A 17,007-nucleotide genomic window follows, 5' to 3' on the forward strand; every position below is an offset into this window, starting at 1 on the left:
TTCTCCACAAAGTGAGCTATATTTTGCTGTACAGATGGAATATTAGGTGAACTAAATTTCAGAGGGTATCCAATGGGGATCTTTTGTGACTTTGTAAGGTACTTGACTGTGTGTATCATAACACATTGCTAAAAATGTTTCCAAACTGTGACATCAAGGACAGAATTTTATCTACACAGTAGGAAACAGAGTTGTCTTCATGGAGGCAGAATTAACAATAAACTCAGACTGGGGAAATGTAAAATACAGAATCCCTGGGGCTCAAGCCTTGCACTAGTTCTTGATCTACATTAATTGTCTACGAATTAAATTAATAACAGAGCAAAATTGACATGTTCGCTGATTACGAAAATACTCTGTTCAAAGTGCCCATAACCATAATGCAGGATACAACCATGACAGCCACTTACAAAGAACACAAATGGTTCATAGCAAATAGCCTAATCCTAAATTCCAAAAACTAACACCATACAGTTTCAGATAACAAATAAACTTAGTTCCAGAAAAGGATATTAACTATCAGATAATTAATGAACCAAACTCCTAGGCATCTAGACAGTTCAGATGGAAAGAGTGAACTGTTGAGTTGGACAAGACACTTAGAGGTCAGCATGCTTTGTGCTGAGAGCTGTTTCTCACTTTGTTGACACAGAAACGATGCTGTTGTCATATTTTGCATATTTACATTCTATTAGAGTATTATAATCATACAGATAAATGCTGCAGGAATTGTAAAAGTCTTCAAACTTAAAAAAGCAAATAGTGAATTAATATATGGGATCTCTAACAGAACATCCTGCGGAGGTCTCTTAATGTCTCTCAGGATACTTACTGTTATAGGTCAATATATATACTCACTGATGTTTGTTGCCCACAACAGGGATATATTTCACAAAAAATGTGACATTCACAACAATGAAAAAATGACTGCTGGAAAAGTTTCACTAATGCTTTGCAACTCTCTCAATAGTACATGAGGGAGTTACTGTGTCAGGTATGATGCTATACAATAAGCTCCCCAACAGTACAAAATGGGAAATTAATAATTTGCTGTTATTCAAAAGGAAACTAAAAACATGCAGGATAGATCAATTTTTTATATATAAAATGAATGGATTCTTATAGTTATAAGGCATTCTTTAGTGTAAGAATAGAGGAAACCACTTAGGTAAAGGCTCACTCTTAAAAGAAAAATGTGATACTTTTACTTATGTCATGAAAATAAAAAAATTGTGTTCTAATTTAAATTATTATTATAAAATGCAAATATGTTTCTGTATTTATGTCATTATTATGAAAGTTTGTACTTCCATTTATTCTACTATTTTAAGCATTCACTTAAACTTATGCCAGTAAACCACATATTGTAATTTTATACACAATGAACTGTTCATAGAAAAAATAAAATGGTATATTTATGATATACTGTATAAAATGCTCATGCAACACTATATTATTTCACTTGAATTATCCTGTATTACAAGTACACTAATTGTACAATATGTAATCAAGAGAACCAAATAAAAACCAAATCAAATAATGTTTGTACCTTTATCAGGGAGGAAAGAGTGAAGGGGAAGGTTGGAAAGGAAAAGCAGGTCAATCAGACCCAGGGTTGAGAGGGAGGCACCAGTTGTGAGGATCAACAATGACAATGTGGGGTCTGAGTGACCTGCTTCTACTCTCCATCCTTCCTCTATTTCCTTTTTATGAAGGAACTAACAGTTCCAAAATCTATGATAGTGTACATTGGGACATCACCTCCTGAACATAGATACTGGTTACCTATTCAATCTCCCTGTAATTTTATAATAAAGTTGTTGATCATTTTACCTGTAATAGTATGCTGTTTTCGACAAGCATATTACTCTACATTATATCAAAATAATTCTTTTAAAAGCTAGTGATTTAGACATCTGGTTTGATTACACATTTAATATAAAACTAACCTAGCAATTTTAAATGAATTACATATGATTGAGAAGTTGGACATGGAGGTAGTGGTACCATAAACATGACTGAATGGGTTGTTTGAAGTGCTTTGTATCTTTGATGATGATTGCTTCACAAAGTTAGTTAAAACTTTTCAATTCTGTGTCTTGAAAAATGTGCTTGCCTAGCATGACTGCTTGTGTCTGTATATGTGTGGATGGATATGTGTGTGTGTGCGCGAGTGTATACCCGTCCTTTTTTCCCCCTAAGGTAAGTCTTTCCGCTCCCAGGATTGGAATGACTCCTTACCCTCTCCCTTAAAACCCACATCCTTTCGTCTTTCCCTCTCCTTCCCTCTTTCCTGATGAGGCAACAGTTTGTTGCGAAAGCTTGAATTTTGTGTGTATGTTTGTGTTTGTTTGTGTTTCTGTCGACCTGCCAGCACTTTCATTTGGTAAGTCACATCATCTTTGTGTTTAGATATATTTTTCCTACGTGGAATGTTTCCCTCTATTGTAACCATATCATTAAAGTATTTTTCTGTATTTCAGGCATTCATAGGTGAGGGGTGGTAGCATGTACTCAAATATGAGCATGAATTACGTTAATAGTTCTCTAATTGATTTGAAGCAGATCAATAAAATGTCTTGCACAATTCAGTTACCAAGCAAATGGCTAACCAACTTGCAAAGATACATTCATTGTGGTTTTGAGAGATTCTGTATCAGACTGATTTTATGATGAGCTCCACACTCAGACTTTAGTGGAGCATCCACTGCTGTCAGTGGCATCATTTGGATGTGGTGTGGAGGGTCATATGGTTGGCAGATGGCCCTCCCAGCCACTGTCAGCTATCCAGCTCTTGGTGCTCTACTCCCCATTCAAGTAGATTCTCAATTGGCATCATGACAAGTTGATCCTGTTCCAGTTCCTCTCACCAAGGAAGAATCCCTGGCAGTACCAGTAATTGTACCCACATCCTCCATATGGCAGTCAGACAAGCTGAAACTGCATTTTTCCAAGTGTAAGATTCTGGATGAATAACTATTAACTTCAGTGGTCATATTTCATTCTGCTCAAATTAAGAACATTGAGCTGTATTTTGTGACTTCTGGAATTGCTACTTTTCTGCCAGCAAAGGTAGCTTCAGGTTTCTAAAATAGCAATTATGTATTACTACTATTCAGAGATCATATAAATTTCATATTTAACTGGAGTAATTTGAAGAATATTGGAGCATCCACTATCACATCAGGTAAGGCATCGCACTGTTGATACATAAGGCTGGGGTTCCATAGGAGGAGGATGTGTGTTTGGCCCCTTCATGCCTGTTGAATGTTGACTACATTTGAACCTAGCCACAGTTTTTAACACCAGCAACTGCTGATACACTAATAGTGCCCCATAAAAATGTACCTGTTGCTCATTATAGTTATATAAAATTGTGAGACAATTTAGGCAGTCATCATTTAGCTTCAGGATGTGAAATTCTTAGTATTGCTGATAAATGCATGCAATAATACAAGAAACTACTGTCACTTGAATTATTTGTTCCTTCCACAGTGAGTAGAGAAGAATAGAGTGGGGAAGATTAAAATGGAGAGGCTGGTCACTCAGACCCCTCAATGAGAGGGCCCACGTGTTGTCCCCAAAACAGGTGGTTTCCTCTCAGCAGTCACTTGTTTCAAAAAAGCTTGAGCAAGAGTGTTTGTTTGGTTTTTTTGTCCACTATATAGGTGTAATTTTATATAATATCTACTCCTGCTCAGCAGTTATACACCGAAATAAAGCGACCACTTTCATGGTTGATTATGTGGAGCAGAAAAGTTGATTTAAATATTAGAGCCTTCTACTTTCAGGAATACAACCATTTGCTCAATTTATTGTGGGAAAGGCACTGATAATTACTGTTCAGTTTATGGTTAGTAAGCCACCAAATATTTTTTTCCCAACAGGTTGCTTCCTGAATCCCCCAGGTGGCTTATTGCACGTGGACAGAGGGAAAAGGCCTGGAAGATAGTGAAAAAGGCAAATCCTCATGCAGAAAAAAGGAGTGTCACAGAAATACAGCCAGTAAGTATATTTCTGCCAAATATTGTATGACTTACTTCGGAAAGGAGAGTATTACGTATGATAACTACAAAATCAACAGTTTATTTTGTAATATGTAACCAGTATATAAAAATAGGACATTTCTTCATTCATGATTTTGAAGGGTACTCTTTGGAATCGCTGAAATGCTTGAAAACTGTGCTCCCAGACAGAATCTCATTCCCAAAATGTATATGATGCTTAAAAAAAAATGACTGGTTGGTAGTGAGGGCATAGTGAAGATAGTTACAAAGATTATCTAACTACTTCATATGTCAACCTTCTTTATATTTCAAGCAAAACTATCATTCTAGAAATACACAAACAAGAGTCAGGCAATTAATTTCTCTATCTTTCATGTACATATGAAAAATACATGCTACACCAACAGCAATCAAATATCATATTCGGACAATGCCATACTCTGCTCAAAGAGCTCTTTGACCCCTAGTTCCAAATTTAGAATACAACACTTCAGTACTGGATACAAATAATCATCATCATCTTCTTCTTCTTCTTATTCTTCCTGTTTAGAATCTGGCAGAATAAAAGGTTTAACCCTTGCCACTCCAACAATGGAGTGGCACTCGACATTGTGAATTTTGTCCGCCCAGATGGTGGTGATTTAAATTCAAATAAGAGTGCATGGAGATGCCCTTCATCCACATTACAGTGCAAAGGGTTAAACTGTTTGCCAGACTGGCATTGAAACTTGAACACTTGCCTTTCATGGGCATTGCTCTTAGCAACAGAGTTGTTCGGGTACATTTGTGGTTCAGCATGAAGATTTGCTTCTCACACCCATGGGATACTAATCGAAACTAACCACAGAAAGCTCCAAAAATATAATTCCTCAGTTGTTTAATAAACAATTTACAATAAGCCATGGTACTGATTTGTGTTCACACAATTGCAGGTAGCCAACACAGATGCAACAGTGACTGAGAAGAACTATGAGATCGCATTGTTTAAGAGGTTTTTGGCCAGTACTAAGAAGCTAGTTGTAATGTTCCGGCATGGAGAGAGCTGCCGCCGGCTGGTCATATGCTTCTATCTGTGGTGGGTGTCTGCACTCACATATTATGGTCTCTCTCTCAACTCCCAGAACTTTTCATCTGACAGGTGAGCTCATAGTGTTACAGATGGAGAGAGAATGAGCTGTGCAGTATTTTCTTGGACTGGGTGGCTGAGGTTAACACTGGCTAACATTTAGACTTGGTAGTTGTCACTTCTGTCCGACCTTTATCCATCACTAAGTCTATATGCTCCCTGACATTCATTCATTCATTCATTCATTCATTCATTCTCTCTCTCTCTCTCTCTCTCTCTCTCTCTCTCTCTCTCTCTCTCTTCCCCCCTCTCCCTTCCCCCCTCTCCCTCTCCCTCCCTCCCTCCCATAATGTTTTATCAGTTATCTCCCTCCATCCAACTTCCAACCGTGACATTGTGTGAGCTTTGTTACTACTACATTAATATCTGTGACTACGCAGTCCTTTTGCACTTATTTTGCTGCAGTGAAGTTGATTATGCCTTCATATAGTACATGTGATATGCGTTTCATGACAAATATCAAAATATCTAGGGATTCATCAAATGCTTCCAAAACTTTCTAGGGATATATCAGTAAGATAAGTTTTAGACAGAAATAATTGCTTTTTAAGTTTCTGATCATTGTGGTTCTTCACCTGTTTCAGATATGTCTACACTGCTGTGTCTGGAGCAGTGGAGATAGTAGGTTACTTGATACCAATTCCTTTACTACGAGTGATGGGTCGCAGGTCCACCAGCTCTTTACTGTTCTTTATATCTGGTGTGGCACTCCTCCTGGTATTACCGGTTCCAGAAGGTAACTTCTTTTCTCTCTCTCTCTCTCTCTTTCTTTCTTTCTTTCGCAGGGTAAATGTGTCACTTTGAGGTAAGCGAACCTGATCTAGAAACAACCAAGTCAAAAGCTATAAGAAAAAATTGTTCCAGTACCTCTGACAATGTGATACATGTACTGGTACAGTTATTACTAAGTTGCATCTTTCAGAGGCAGTAGTATGAAATAAAACAAGAAGAAAATATCTAGTAAAAATGGGATCTAAAATGCGTATCTTAAGAGCTTCAAGCACATGATCGTCTTTGCTACTGTGAAACATATCTCTTCTACTGAATAAGTGCCCATATGTCTTCAGGTATGCATTTTAGATCCCATATTTACTGGACATTTTTTTCTTGTTTTGGTCCATACTATGTTCTCCAAAAATATAGAAACCAAACAGCTTGCAGTAGAAGAGATGTGCTTCACAATATCGAAAATGAACGTGTGCTCATAGTTCTTAAGGTATGCATTTATGTCCCATGTTTATTGGACCTTTCTGTGCTTCTTTTGATCCATACTACCACCTCTGAAGATTGTCTGCCCTGTAGTGTTAGCAACAACAGTACTCATACTTGTATTCTGCTATCAAAGGCATCAGAATTATTTTTGTTTATAACTTCCAAATTGGTCCTTTCTGTACCAGGGTTCCTTACCTCAAATTAATGTATTTACTCTTCTCCATCATCCCTGAAAGTTTGTAATGTCATCATGGAATCGCCCCATATAAATGAATTAATCAAGCAGGTCAGTTCAACATGTTATGCATTTAGAAATATCTTGTATAGTAATCACCTGAAGACAAAAGTGATGCCACACTTGGCATTAGTTCACACTCTGTTGTCTTATGGAATTATTTCTTGCAGAAAGGCAGCCTGAATAAATAAAGCACCCATTTTTGCACAGAAACAATGCATTTGTCAGATGACTCGGTAGTAGCCAAGTCTGAACCTTTTTCCATGACCTTCTCCAGCCGTAAGGTTTACAAGGTAATGTAGGACTCCTGCAAAAAACTTGCCCATACTTACAGTAAAACACAACCAAATCTCTCCAGCAGCTTGTTTCATTAAAGTTGCTTACAGAGAGATTTTAATTGCAATTTACTGTTCCCTTTTCACTCCCAAATCATGATTCTGGCACGACTCCAGCATCCACCTAGGATAGCCAACAAGGGAAGATTGGGCACCTCTCTGACAGGCAGACCGCACTCTCAGTGGCTCCAAATTCATAATAGTACTATGGTTGCATTTGGTGAACATTTGTTACAATATGTGCAATGCTGTAGAAATTTATTGGTGATGTCTTCATATTTGTTAATACACACTCCTCTTTACATTTATATGCCAATCAAATTACATCCAATATTTCCCTAAATTTCACAAATTTATCTGTGCTCTAAGAGTTGGAAAGAATGTCAGCTACATGGTTTTCTGAATCTACTTCACAGCTCTAGTGTACTTTTATACTTTGAATTTTTAGTAAAGTTGCAATATCTGGCAACATTAAGTGCCCCAAGTTGTCTTTACATATTTTAACAGGCTCATAAGACTTTGCATAAAAATATTCAAGTTATTTAAAATTAACTTAATATCAGTGACATCTTCTGACAATGCTACATACTCAGCAAAAGTAGAATATTTCATAAAACTTCCTTTTTTAAAAGAATATTACAGTTCAAGATAATCTAATCACATAATCTGATGTGGACTTACAACCTAGACAAATCTGTATCTACAAAATGATGATCTAAGAAATAAATATTTTCAGTCCTTCCATATGCTAACTCCAAACTTTTTGTGTAATATAAATACATTAGTAGTCCATCTGACACAAGTTCCTGTGGTTCTAATTTCAAATTATCTTCCATCAGCGTACTGTAGAACTTTGAATGTTCAGTTTGATATCTCTAAGCTACAGATTCAGTACAGCTTTCCCGACCAAGTCATTACCTTCTTTGCCCAATTATAATTAATATTTATCCCAAGATAATTCTTTACTTCACATAAATTTTGCATTTGAAATTGCTTAGATAACAATGGCATGTATTTTTCCCTTTACTTTTACAACAAACTGGCAAACCATCCATGAGCACAATTTTATAGATGGCATAATTTTTAGTTATCAGTACATATAGTTAATAGTATTATTTACTTATTTTAAAACCTAGACTTTTTAAAAACTCTTCCAATCAATCATATTGCACTCGAGGACTTTCTCTCAAACCATATAACTTGCATTAGATTAGATTAGATTTAGTTTTCATCCCATAGATCCAAACGCCTTAATTCACAAACTCTATGTGTTTCATTCCTCTATCATGGACGTTGCTGTACATAAATTTCTGAGACAATTTTGCTATAAAGAAATGCAGTCTGTACATCCATTTCTCCTACAATTAAACCCTTTTGACAACAAAAGTTTCAATGTTTTCATCATACCAGCTGTTGAATAAATATCATCAGTCACAATTTTTTTTTGTTCAAAATGCCTTATAACTAATCTTTCTTTGCAAGTGTTACACAAATTTTAAACTATTTTACAGCAAGAACATATCTAAAAAGAAAGATGATGAAACTTACCAAACAAAAGCGCTGGCAGGTCGATAGACACACAAACAAACACAAACATACACACAAAATTCTAGCTTTCGCAACCAATGGTTGCCTCGTCAGGAAAGAGGGAAGGAGAAGGAAAGACAAAAGGATACGGGCCCTAAGGGAGAGGGTAAGGAGTCATTCCAATCCCGGGAGCGGAAAGACCCACCCTAGGGGGAAAAAAGGACAGGTATACACTCGCACACACACACACATCCATCCACACATACACAGACACAAGCAGACATTTGTAAATGCAAAGAGTTTGGGCATTTTTTGGGCAGAGATGTCAGTCGGGGCGGATGTACAGAGGCAAAGATGAAGTTGAAAGACAGGTGAGGTATGAGCGGCGGCAAATTGAAATTAGAAATTAGCGGAGATTGAGGCCTGGCGGATAGCGAGAAGAAAGGATATGCTGAAGGGCAAGTTCCCATCTCCGGAGTTCTGACAGGTTGGTGTTAGTGGGAAGTATCCAGATAACCCGGACGGTGTAACACTGTGCCAAGATGTGCTGGCCGTGCACCAAGGCATGTTTAGCCACAGGGTGATCCTCATTACCAACAAACACTGTCTGCCTGTGTCCATTCATGCGAATGGACAGTTTGTTGCTGGTCATTCCCACATAGAACGCTTCACAGTGTAGGCAGGTCAGTTGGTAAATCACGTGGGTGCTTTCACACGTGGCTCTGCCTTTGATCGTGTACACCTTCCGGGTTACAGGACTGGAATAGGTGGTGGTGGGAGGGTGCATGGGACAGGTTTTACACCGGGGGCGGTTACAGGGGTAGGAGCCAGAGGGTAGGGAAGGTGGTTTGGGGATTTCATAGGGATGAACTAAGAGGTTGCGAAGGTTAGGTGGACGGCGGAAAGACACTCTTGGTGGAGTGGGGAGGATTTCATGAAGGATGGATCTCATTTCAGGGCAGGATTTGAGGAAGTCGTATCCCTGCTGGAGAGCCACATTCAGAATCTGATCCAGTCCCGGAAAGTATCCTGTCACAAGTGGGGCACTTTTGGGGTTCTTCTGTGGAAGGTTCCGGGTTTGAGGAGATGAGGATGTGGCTCTGGTTATTTGCTTCTGTACCAGGTCGGGAGGGTAGTTACGGGATGCAAAAGCTGTTTTCAGGTTGTTGGTGTAATGGTTCAAGGATTCCGGACTGGAGCAGATTCGTTTGCCACGAAGACCTAGGCTGTAGGGAAGGGACCGTTTGATGTGGAACGGGTGGCAGCTGTCATAATGGAGGTACTGTTGCTTGTTGGTGGGTTTAATGTGGACGGACGTGTGAAGCTGGCCATTGGACAGGTGGAGGTCAACGTCAAGGAAAGTGGCATGGGATTTGGAGTAGGACCAGGTGAATCTGATGGAACCAAAGGAGTTGAGGTTGGAGAGGAAATTCTGGAGTTCTTCTTCACTGTGAGTCCAGATCACGAAAATGTCATCAATAAATCTGTACCAAACTTCGGGTTGGCAGGCCTGGGTAACCAGGAAGGCTTCCTCTAAGCGACCCATGAATAGGTTGGCATACGAGGGGGCCATCCTGGTACCCATGGCTGTTCCCTTTAATTGTTGGTATGTCTGGCCTTCAAAAGTGAAGAAGTTGTGGGTCAGGATGAAGCTGGCTAAGGTAATGAGGAAAGAGGTTTTAGGTAGGGCGGCAGGTGATCGGCGTGAAAGGAAGTGCTCCATCGCAGCGAGGCCCTGGACATGCGGAATATTTGTGTATAAGGAAGTGGCATCAATGGTTACAAGGATGGTTTCCGGGGGTAACAGACTGGGTAGGGATTCCAGGCGTTTGAGAAAGTGGTTGGTGTCTTTGATGAAGGATGGGAGACTGCATGTAATGGGTTGAAGGTGTTGATCTACGTAGGCAGAGATGCGTTCGGTGGGGGCTTGGTAACCAGCTACAATGGGACGGCCGGGATGATTGGGTTTGTGAATTTTGGGAAGAAGGTAGAAGGTAGGGGTGCGGGGTGTTGGTGGGGTCAGGAGGTTGATGGAGTCGGGTGAAAGGTTTTGTAGGGGACCTAAGGTTCTGAGGATTCCTTGAAGCTCCGCCTGGACATCAGGAATGGGATTGCCTTGGCAAACTTTGTAAGTAGTGTTGTCTGAAAGCTGACGCAGTCCCTCAGCCACATACTCCCGACGATCAAGTACCACAGTTGTGGAACCCTTGTCCGCCGGAAGAATGACGATGGATCGGTCAGCCTTCAGATCACGGATAGCCTGGGCTTCAGCAGTGGTGATGTTGGGAGTAGGATTAAGGTTTTTTAAAAAGGATTGAGAGGCAAGGCTGGAAGTCAGAAATTCCTGGAAGGTTAGGAGAGGGTGATTTTGAGGAAGAGGAGGTGGGTCCCGCTGTGACGGAGGACGGAACTGTTCCAGGCATGGTTCAATTTGGATAGTGTCTTGGGGAGTTGGATCCTTAGGAGTAGGATTAGGATCATTTTTCTTCGTGGCAAAGTGATACTTCCAGCAGAGAGTACGGGTGTAGGACAGTAAATCTTTGACGAGGGCTGTTTGGTTAAATCTGGGAGTGGGGCTGAAGGTGAGGCCTTTGGATAGGACAGAGAAAGGCCTCACCTTCAGCCCCACTCCCAGATTTAACCAAACAGCCCTCGTCAAAGATTTACTGTCCTACACCCGTACTCTCTGCTGGAAGTATCACTTTGCCACGAAGAAAAATGATCCTAATCCTACTCCTAAGGATCCAACTCCCCAAGACACTATCCAAATTGAACCATGCCTGGAACAGTTCCGTCCTCCGTCACAGCGGGACCCACCTCCTCTTCCTCAAAATCACCCTCTCCTAACCTTCCAGGAATTTCTGACTTCCAGCCTTGCCTCTCAATCCTTTTTAAAAAACCTTAATCCTACTCCCAACATCACCACTGCTGAAGCCCAGGCTATCCGTGATCTGAAGGCTGACCGATCCATCGTCATTCTTCCGGCGGACAAGGGTTCCACAACTGTGGTACTTGATCGTCGGGAGTATGTGGCTGAGGGACTGCGTCAGCTTTCAGACAACACTACTTACAAAGTTTGCCAAGGCAATCCCATTCCTGATGTCCAGGCGGAGCTTCAAGGAATCCTCAGAACCTTAGGTCCCCTACAAAACCTTTCACCCGACTCCATCAACCTCCTGACCCCACCAACACCCCGCACCCCTACCTTCTACCTTCTTCCCAAAATTCACAAACCCAATCATCCCGGCCGTCCCATTGTAGCTGGTTACCAAGCCCCCACCGAACGCATCTCTGCCTACGTAGATCAACACCTTCAACCCATTACATGCAGTCTCCCATCCTTCATCAAAGACACCAACCACTTTCTCAAACGCCTGGAATCCCTACCCAGTCTGTTACCCCCGGAAACCATCCTTGTAACCATTGATGCCACTTCCTTATACACAAATATTCCGCATGTCCAGGGCCTCGCTGCGATGGAGCACTTCCTTTCACGCCGATCACCTGCCGCCCTACCTAAAACCTCTTTCCTCATTACCTTAGCCAGCTTCATCCTGACCCACAACTTCTTCACTTTTGAAGGCCAGACATACCAACAATTAAAGGGAACAGCCATGGGTACCAGGATGGCCCCCTCGTATGCCAACCTATTCATGGGTCGCTTAGAGGAAGCCTTCCTGGTTACCCAGGCCTGCCAACCCGAAGTTTGGTACAGATTTATTGATGACATTTTCGTGATCTGGACTCACAGTGAAGAAGAACTCCAGAATTTCCTCTCCAACCTCAACTCCTTTGGTTCCATCAGATTCACCTGGTCCTACTCCAAATCCCATGCCACTTTCCTTGACGTTGACCTCCACCTGTCCAATGGCCAGCTTCACACGTCCGTCCACATTAAACCCACCAACAAGCAACAGTACCTCCATTATGACAGCTGCCACCCGTTCCACATCAAACGGTCCCTTCCCTACAGCCTAGGTCTTCGTGGCAAACGAATCTGCTCCAGTCCGGAATCCTTGAACCATTACACCAACAACCTGAAAACAGCTTTTGCATCCCGTAACTACCCTCCCGACCTGGTACAGAAGCAAATAACCAGAGCCACATCCTCATCTCCTCAAACCCGGAACCTTCCACAGAAGAACCCCAAAAGTGCCCCACTTGTGACAGGATACTTTCCGGGACTGGATCAGATTCTGAATGTGGCTCTCCAGCAGGGATACGACTTCCTCAAATCCTGCCCTGAAATGAGATCCATCCTTCATGAAATCCTCCCCACTCCACCAAGAGTGTCTTTCCGCCGTCCACCTAACCTTCGCAACCTCTTAGTTCATCCCTATGAAATCCCCAAACCACCTTCCCTACCCTCTGGCTCCTACCCCTGTAACCGCCCCCGGTGTAAAACCTGTCCCATGCACCCTCCCACCACCACCTATTCCAGTCCTGTAACCCGGAAGGTGTACACGATCAAAGGCAGAGCCACGTGTGAAAGCACCCACGTGATTTACCAACTGACCTGCCTACACTGTGAAGCGTTCTATGTGGGAATGACCAGCAACAAACTGTCCATTCGCATGAATGGACACAGGCAGACAGTGTTTGTTGGTAATGAGGATCACCCTGTGGCTAAACATGCCTTGGTGCACGGCCAGCACATCTTGGCACAGTGTTACACCGTCCGGGTTATCTGGATACTTCCCACTAACACCAACCTGTCAGAACTCCGGAGATGGGAACTTGCCCTTCAGCATATCCTTTCTTCTCGCTATCCGCCAGGCCTCAATCTCCGCTAATTTCTAATTTCAATTTGCCGCCGCTCATACCTCACCTGTCTTTCAACTTCATCTTTGCCTCTGTACATCCGCCCCGACTGACATCTCTGCCCAAAAAATGCCCAAACTCTTTGCATTTACAAATGTCTGCTTGTGTCTGTGTATGTGTGGATGGATGTGTGTGTGTGTGCGAGTGTATACCTGTCCTTTTTTCCCCCTAGGGTGGGTCTTTCCGCTCCCGGGATTGGAATGACTCCTTACCCTCTCCCTTAGGGCCCGTATCCTTTTGTCTTTCCTTCTCCTTCCCTCTTTCCTGACGAGGCAACCATTGGTTGCGAAAGCTAGAATTTTGTGTGTATGTTTGTGTTTGTTTGTGTGTCTATCGACCTGCCAGCGCTTTTGTTTGGTAAGTTTCATCATCTTTCTTTTTAGATATATTTTTCCCACGTGGAATGTTTCCCTCTATTATATTCATATCATTAATTTACAGCAAGAACAATTACATTCAGTAATTTAGTTGCTAGTTTTCTAATTTTATTTTTATTTAAACATCGAATTTCCTTATCCTTGCTTGTTTCCGAACTTAAGACTCATTACTATTCACCAAAGATGATGAAGTAAATATTCCTGTATTCCAATCAAGAACAACTGCCAAGATGAGAACCATATAAGTAGACATTCTCAGTGTAACAAAGCAGCTTAAATCACTTTATAAAAGCAAGGCCTCCGGTCCAGATTGTACACCAGTCAGGTTCCTCTCCGAGTATGCTGATAAAATAGCTCCATATTTAGCAATTATATATAACCACTCGCTCACAGAAAGATCCGTACCTAAAGACTGGAAAATTGCTCAAGTCACATAATCAGCACGGATTCAGAAAATATTGTTCTTGTGAAACACAACTAGCTCTTTATACTCGTGAAGTAATAAGTGCTATCAACAGGGGATGTTTCCAGAAGGCTTTTGACACAGTTCCTCACAAGCGTCTTCTAACCAAACTGTGTGCCTACGGAGTATCGCCTCAGTTGTGCGACAACTGGATTCATGATTTCCTGTCAGAAAGGTCACAGTTCATAGTAATAGACAGAAAGTCATCAAGTAAAACAGAAGTAACATCCAGCATTCCCCAAGGAAGTGTTATAGGGCCTCTATTGTTCCTGATCTATATTAATGACATAAGAGACAATCTGAGTAGCCGCCTTAGATTGTTTGCAGATGATGCTGTCATTTACCGTCTTGTAAAGTCATCAGATGATCAAAATGACTTGCAAAATGATTTAGATAAGATATCTGTATGGTGCGAAAAGTGGCAGTTGACACTAAATAAAGAAAAGTGTGAAGTTATCCACATGAGTACTAAAAGAAATCAGTTAAATTTTGATTACACGATAAGTCACACAAATCTGAAGGCTGTAAATTAAACTAGGTACTTAGGGATTACAATTACAAATAACCTGAATTGGAACGATCACATAGATAATATTGTGGGTAGAGCAAAACCAAAGACTGTGATTCATTGGCAGAACACTTAGAAGGTGAAACAGGTCTACTAAAGAGACTGCTTACACCATGCTTGTCCTCCCTATTTAGGAGTATGGGATCCACATCAGGTGGGACTGATGGATGACACCGAAAAAGTACAAAGAAGGGCGGCTCATTTTGTATTATCATGAAATAGGGGAGATAGTGTCACAGACATGATAAGTGAATTGGAGTGGCAATCATTAAAACAAAGGCGTTTTTCACTGCGACGGGATCTTCTCATGAAATATCAATCACCAGTTTTCTCCTCCGATTGCGAAAACATTCTGTTGCCACCCACATACATAGGGAGAAATGATCATCACGATAAAATAATAGCAATCAGGGCTCATACAGCAAAATTTAAATGCTCTTTCTTCCTGCATGCTGTTCGGGAGTGGAACGGTAGACAGCCAGCTTGAAGGTGGCTCATTGAACCCTCTGCCAGGCACTTGCTGTGAATAACAGAGTAACCACATAGATGTAGATGTAGTATTCATCACATTTCAAAAATGAAGTTACTCATGACATAATCATGAAATCTAACAGGCATTTTACATTCACTAACTGACCCTTTCAACACACATTCTTGTTCTAGTTTGCGATTGCTTAACTCCTTTGATATCCTTTTCTTCCGTCTGCTCATTGACAGGTTCATTTTACAGCTTATATACTCAGAATCACACGAATATTCATGCCTGTCACCCACTTCCACAACATCAATGATAATTTTATTTTTCATCAATACTGTGTAAACAGCTTCGCTATAGCCTAGTGAAGTTCCTAATTCTGCTTTATGTCCTCAATTTGACATTCTCAAGTCTTCTGGTACATGTACAAAAACACTACTTTCATAAAACATTACATGATTAATATTAGTTTTCTTCCCAAAAAATATCTCATAAGGAGTTTTCCTTTCTGTTTCTTTTTGTGCTTCAAGACATACCTGAAGTACAAAAAGAAACAGAATACAGTGGTGTGCATAAAAGTGTGGTGTGAGAAATGCATAGTGCTGCAGAACATCTAAAAATTAGATGAAAATTATGTGTCAAAAACAGAAAAACATCGATGTGCTAGCAGACTGGATTTCCCAATGTAAGTGAGAAATCAGCCAAAAAATCACCACTACTCATGATGCTTTATCTCAATAAATCAAAACGAGTCTGGTGCAAAAATCACGCATTTTTGTAGTTGCAATGACAGACCAAAAATACCCTCAAGAATTATGAAGCAACTACGGACACTATGGCCACACAAATGAATAATTTAATCTGTGTACATAGGGAGGAGATGCTTTTAAAATGATTCTTTTCAGTCTTACAGACCAATAACTATTGGAGTTTAAACATCCCATCTCATTGTCACATCTCAATTTTTTAATAGTTTTAGTAGTTAAATATATCATAAACTTGATTTTCAGATTTGGTAATATACACACTAGCTGCTTTATTGTAATCATTAATAAATGTGAGAAAATATCTTTCCCCATGCAAACTGAGTGTTGAATTAGGCCCATTTAAATCAATTTGAATCTAATTTTTTTTTTCACTCTGGTTCTGTTGTTTTAAAAGATGAATTGTGATTGTGTGTTCTATTTTCAATGCAAACCTTACACACTAAATCCTGATGCAATTTTTTCCCCCCCAATCCAACTGATAACTGATATTTATATAACATTCTCAAATTGTTGAAAGTCACAAGTCTCGGTATAAAATAACATTTCTCCTTCACATACTGTCCTTCCTACTCACACTATTTACATCAGTCTTTTTCTCATATATTCATCTTGTCATGTTATGCAGTCTATTGTCTTTGAAAGCAATTGCTATTAAGTTACTATCTTTATCAAAAACTTTTGAGGTATTGCCTATAGATACAATTCTATGTTTTTCTGTCACTTTTGGGTAGCTAAAAAACTTTCTATCCAAGCCTTTGATATAAAATACATTTTAATTGGACTCACATTATGATAAACTGGAAAAGAATTATATTTACTATTTTCGTAGCTTGCAAAACTTTACCATTCACAGTTATTACATTCACAGGCACTTCTAAAGTTACACACTTCATAATTTTCATTATTCATCACTATTAACAACAACAACAACAACAACATGATATGTGTGACCACTATTCAATAACCAATCAATCTGTACATTTTTACCTGACTCAACATTATTACAGGTGACTGTGGATTGTACTTCTATTACAAAGCTGCTCTGCAGATTCTGTTCTGTTGTTACCTTAGTGTGCTCAATGACAATAACCTCT

The 17,007-nt window shown here is 40.3% G+C and overlaps 1 protein-coding gene across 2 annotated transcripts in view; it reads left to right on the plus strand.

Moving 5' to 3' along the window:
• Positions 1 to 17,007, plus strand: part of LOC126419179 (organic cation transporter protein) — a 489,944-nt gene that overhangs the window by 458,400 nt on the left and 14,537 nt on the right. For both annotated transcript variants that reach the window (XM_050086308.1, XM_050086309.1), the window contains exons 7-9: positions 3,888 to 4,005; positions 4,940 to 5,145; positions 5,718 to 5,869. In XM_050086308.1, the coding sequence (XP_049942265.1) occupies positions 3,888 to 4,005; positions 4,940 to 5,145; positions 5,718 to 5,869 (476 nt within the window). The remainder of the gene's footprint in view (positions 1 to 3,887; positions 4,006 to 4,939; positions 5,146 to 5,717; positions 5,870 to 17,007) is intronic.

This window comes from Schistocerca serialis, chromosome 9 (genome assembly GCF_023864345.2).
Source record: "Schistocerca serialis cubense isolate TAMUIC-IGC-003099 chromosome 9, iqSchSeri2.2, whole genome shotgun sequence".
NCBI lineage: Eukaryota > Metazoa > Arthropoda > Insecta > Orthoptera > Acrididae > Schistocerca > Schistocerca serialis.